This window comes from Penaeus vannamei, chromosome 3 (genome assembly GCF_042767895.1).
Source record: "Penaeus vannamei isolate JL-2024 chromosome 3, ASM4276789v1, whole genome shotgun sequence".
Classification (NCBI taxonomy): domain Eukaryota; kingdom Metazoa; phylum Arthropoda; class Malacostraca; order Decapoda; family Penaeidae; genus Penaeus; species Penaeus vannamei.
In genome coordinates, this window is record NC_091551.1 from 45746882 (window position 1) to 45751881 (window position 5000).

Below are 5000 nucleotides of genomic sequence, written 5' to 3' on the forward strand. Positions count from 1 at the left end.
ACTCAAGTCGACTAATTTTATACCCGTCTTTTTTCCTCTCTTTTTTGTTCTTCTTTTTATTGTTTTTCTTTCGTTTCATATATTTCCTCTACGGTTTATTTTAAAATCCGCTGACTCCGAACTTTTTTTTCCTCTTTTTTTAAGTTGAAAAATGAACAGATTATTCGTGTATTACGAATCATGTGACCCTCTTCTCTGCTATCAGAATCCCGGATTTCCGAATAAGTAATTTTTTTTCTTTCTAGGATGAAAAATTGGATTTTTTTTAGATGAAAAATTTGCACACCGAGTGATGGTGGTGATGATGTTTATGGGGGGGATAATTGGTGATTATGATGTTAGTGTTGCTGGTAATGATGATTTTAGGATTGTAATGATGAGGGTGGTGAAGTTGATGGCGGCTATGATGATAATGGTAGTGGTGGTGATTGCAATGATGAGAGTGGCGTTAGTGATTATAGTGATGGTGATAATGATAATGATAAAAATCATGAGAGAAACAATAAAATAAATAATAACAAACACAAAATTTGCCTCATATATCACAAAACTTTTTAGTTTATCAAGAAAGTAGATAAATCAATAAAATGAAAAAGATAAAGAGTAAACAAACTTTAACCCCCCCCCCCATTCAATAGACGAAAGAACTGAAAAATACCTTTTTCACTAATTCTGTCTTCCAGAGACAAAAATTAAAAATAAAAAAGATATCCCTTTACACTAACTCTCCCAGAGACGAAAATTGCGATTTGAAAAAATACCCCTTTACACTAACACTAAAATTAAGAATTAAAAAGATACACCTTTACACTAACTCTCCCTTCCAGAGACGAAAATTGAGATTTGAAAAAATACCCTTTTACACTAACACTAAAATTAAGAATTAAAAAGATACACCTTTACACTAACTCTCCCTTCCAGGGACGAAAATTGAGATTTGAAAAATACCCCTTTACACTAACACTAAATTTAAGAATTACCCCTTTACACTAACACTCCCTTCCAAAGACGAAAATTGAGATTTGAAAAATACCCCTTTACACTAACACTAAATTTAAGAATTACCCCTTTACACTAACACTCCCTTCCAAAGACGAAAATTGAGATTTGAAAAAATACCCCTTTACACTAACACTAAAATTAAGAATTAAAAAGATACCCCTTTCTACTCACACTAAAACGAAGAAATAAAATTATATTCCTTTACACTAACACTCCCTTCCAGAGAACAACGTGCGTCCCGAGTTAGCCAATTACATGATGATGCTCGCTGCGAGTCCGTGGATCGGCAGTCGCAGGCTCTTCATGACGGCAGAAGGACAGACCCAGCTCGTTAAACTTCAGGGAGAGTTTGAGAACCTTCTGGAAGAGAAGAAGATGAATGTGACGCAGATTATTGATCGCGTGTCTCTGGAGTAGGTGTTTTTTGTTGTTGTTGTTGCTGTTGTTCTTTGTGAATGTTTGTTTTAATGTTTGAAGCGCTCGGTTAGTTTTTCTTTTCCTTTTTTTGTCTGTCTATGTCTATCTGTCTGTCTCTTTTTCTCTTTGTCATTCTCTTTCTCACTGTCTCCTCTCACTCTCCCCTCCCCCACTCCCTTCTCTGTCCCTCCCCCCTCTCCCCCTCTCCCACTCCCTCTCTCTTTCTCCCTCTCCCTCCTCCCTCTCCCCTCTCCCTCTCCCTCTCCCTCTCCTCCCTCTCCCTCTCCCTCTCCCTCTCCCTCTCCTCTCCTCTCCCTCCCTCCTCCCCCTCTCCTCACTCTCCTCTCCCTCTCCCTCTCCCTCCCTTCTCCCCTCTCCCTCTCCCTCTCCCTCTCCCCTCTCCCTCTCCCCCCTCTCTCTCTCTCTCTCTCTCTCTCTCTCTCTCTCTCTCTCTCTCTCTCTCTCTCTCTCTCTGTCTCTCTCTCTCTCTCTCTCTCTCTCTCTCTCGTTTTACCATCTTCACCTCCCTCTAACCCTTACAGCCTTACATAACTTTAAAAACAAATAAACTACTCCTATGTCCTCATCTTGAAAAATAAAGATAAAAAAGCATTAAAAACATCCATCCTTCCATTTATCTCGCAGATGCGAAATGATAGATAAATAGATAAATAAAAGATAAAAACATCCATCTATTCCACAGTTGCGAAGAAATGATAGATAAATTTAAAAAAACATTATAAACATCCATTCCACAGTTGCGAAGAAATAGATAAATATATAAAAAGAAAAACGTATTTTTAAACATTAAAAACATCCATCCATTCCAATGTTGCGAAAAAAAACAGTAAAAATTTCCATTTCACAATTGCGAAGAAATAGATAAATAGACTTTAAAAAACATTAAAAACACCCATCCATCTATTCACAGCTGCGGAGATATGATAGATTAATAAGATAATAATAATAATAATAATAAAACATTAAAAGTATCCATTCCACAGTTGCGAAGAAATAGATAAATATAAAGAACATTAAAACCATCTATTTCCACAGTTGCGAAGAAATGATAGATAAAAAAATACTAACATCCATTCCACAGTTGCGAAGAAATAGATAGATAAAAACATTAAAAACATCCATCTCTTCCACAGCTGCGAAGAAATGACAGATGAATAGAAAATAATAATAAAATAAAAATAAAAGCTTCATCTATTCCACAGCTGCGAAGAAATGATAAATAAAGAAAACATTCAAAACATCCAACCATTCCACAATTGCGAATAGATAAATAAAAAAAACATTAAAAACATCCCTCTTCCACAGCTGTGAAGAAATGATCATCCAGTGCAGTTTCAACGAGAAAGAAATCCAAGGGAGAGACTGCTGCCGCCTGTTCACCCCCGTGCCGACCTTCACCGGGAAATGCTACGTGTTTTTTGCCAACGAGAGTTTCAGTCAGTTGTTCAGCGGGGAAATGGGGGGACTCATCATCACCCTTCATCAGGTGGAGAACGACGAGCCAGGTAAAGGGGAGTGGGAGAGGGAGGGAGAAAGGAAGGGAGTTTCAGGGTGATCAGCTTGGGGACTAATCATGGGGAGTGGGACGGGGGATAATGGGTATTGGTGGAGCGTCGGGGAGGGAGAGGGAGGGAATTTCAGTCAGGTGTTCAGCGGGGAAATGGGGGGACTAATCATCACCCTTCATCAGGTGGAGAACGACGAGCCAGGTAAGGGGTAATAGGAGAGGGAGGGAGAAAGGAAGGGAGTTTCAGGGTGATCAGCTGGGAGATGGAAGGGGGGGGTTCGTTATCACCCTTCGTCAAGCGGAGAACGATGAGCCAGGTATGATAATGGGTAGTGGGAGAGGGAGAGGGGGGGTGTGGGAGGGAGGAAGGGAGTTTCAGGGAGCTGTTCTGGGAGAGGGAGGAAGGGAGTTTCAGGGAGGTGTTCTGGGAGAGGGAGGAAGGAGTTTCAGGGAGAGGTCGAGAATGATAAGCCAGTTACGGCAAAGGGTAGTGAGACCGTTTGGAAAGGGAGGGGGTGGTTGGAGGGAGAGGAAGGGGGAGGGAGAGGGAAAGAGAAAGCACGAAAGGTTTGGAGAAAAGAAAAAGAAGAATCAACATGAATATGACCTGAAGTATTTGAAAAAAAGGTGAAATTTGTTGCTTTACTCCTTAGATTTAAAAAAAATAGCCTAACGATACTCAGATGAAAACTAATAATAATCCATTCTTTTGTTTCCCGCAGCCCTGGTGAAAGGTATTTTGGACCCATCGAAGTGGCTCAAACGTAAACTTCAAATCACACTAATTAACAATGTGACTCACCCTTTACTAGAGGTCATAGGTCATGGGCCAATGATAACCCCGAACACTTTGCTGTCTATGCAGGTGGATCTACAAACGGTACGTGGTGTGATGTGTTTTTGTGTTTGTTTTGTGTTGTGTGTGTGTCCGTGTTTTGTATTGTAATGTTTTGTATAATTTTCTGTAATTTATCTCTTTGGCTCATAAATTTTAACTCTCCACTTTGTAATCCTTTTGAAGTGGGAGCCCCATACCGCTGATATTCGTTATGATTTTTTGTATACATACATAATGCTCTCTTCATGTTTACGATCAGTGTTGACATTTTATGAAGGTGTAGGTCCCCGTTACACTGATTCCAAGTTTTTGTTCGTTTGTTTGTTTGTCTAATATCGAGTCGTCTCCTAGTTTGACTAGGTGTAGGCTTAACCCTGAAGCTGCCGAATACATGGTATTTATTGGTGTTAGCGACCCAATTCCAAATACAACGCATGAATGAGTTCTGGATGCTTTTGTGGAATCTTTGGCATGGAGCTTATTACTTTCTTTGGATGTTTACATCGCCTGCGACTTTTTTTTCTTGGGAGAGAGAGAGAGAGACAGAGCGAGAGAGAGAGAGTGGCAGAGACAGAGAGAGAGAGAGAGAGAGAGAGAGAGAGAGAGAGAGAGAGAGAGAGAGAGAAAATGATATCTGATACCAGGGTTATCTGTGTGCGTATGCAAGTCCGCATGCACGTATGTATATATCCGCGTATGTGTACGTGTTTTCCAGACATGTTCCGAGGTGTAACGGAGCAATAGCATCTCGAGGGCCTTACACCCTCCTTTCTACTCCCTCCACCAACGTCCCTCCTTTCCCTCCCGCAGATCGACAACGTGCACGTGAGAAAGAGTCCGGACTGGAGTGAATCGGAGTGCGTGGAGGTGAAGGACCTTGCGTACGGGGATTCGGACGACTTCTTTTTCACTGAAGGCAACTGCATGACGGCGCTCTACAGGGAGTGCACTGTCAGGCTGTGCGGCTGCAGCAGTTATTTCCAAGATAATTTGGACCGTGAGTGGAAAAAGAGATGGGGAATTTGCATTGATCTGCTCATCTATCTTGTTAATAGTAGTAGTTTATATATATATATATATATATATATATATATATATATATATATATATATATATATATATATATATATATATATATATATATATATATATATATATATGTATATATATATATATATGTTGTTGTTGGCGAGATATGTATATACGTATTGTATA

At 40.0% G+C, this 5000-nt stretch overlaps 1 protein-coding gene across 1 annotated transcript in view; it reads left to right on the top strand.

Annotated features, from left to right (window-relative positions):
- Nucleotides 1-5000, top strand: part of LOC113821222 (acid-sensing ion channel 2-like) — a 33896-nt gene that overhangs the window by 19175 nt on the left and 9721 nt on the right. The window contains exons 9-12 of the mRNA XM_070116476.1: nt 1226-1415; nt 2746-2945; nt 3670-3827; nt 4596-4782. Coding sequence (XP_069972577.1) covers nt 1226-1415; nt 2746-2945; nt 3670-3827; nt 4596-4782 — 735 coding nt within the window. The remainder of the gene's footprint in view (nt 1-1225; nt 1416-2745; nt 2946-3669; nt 3828-4595; nt 4783-5000) is intronic.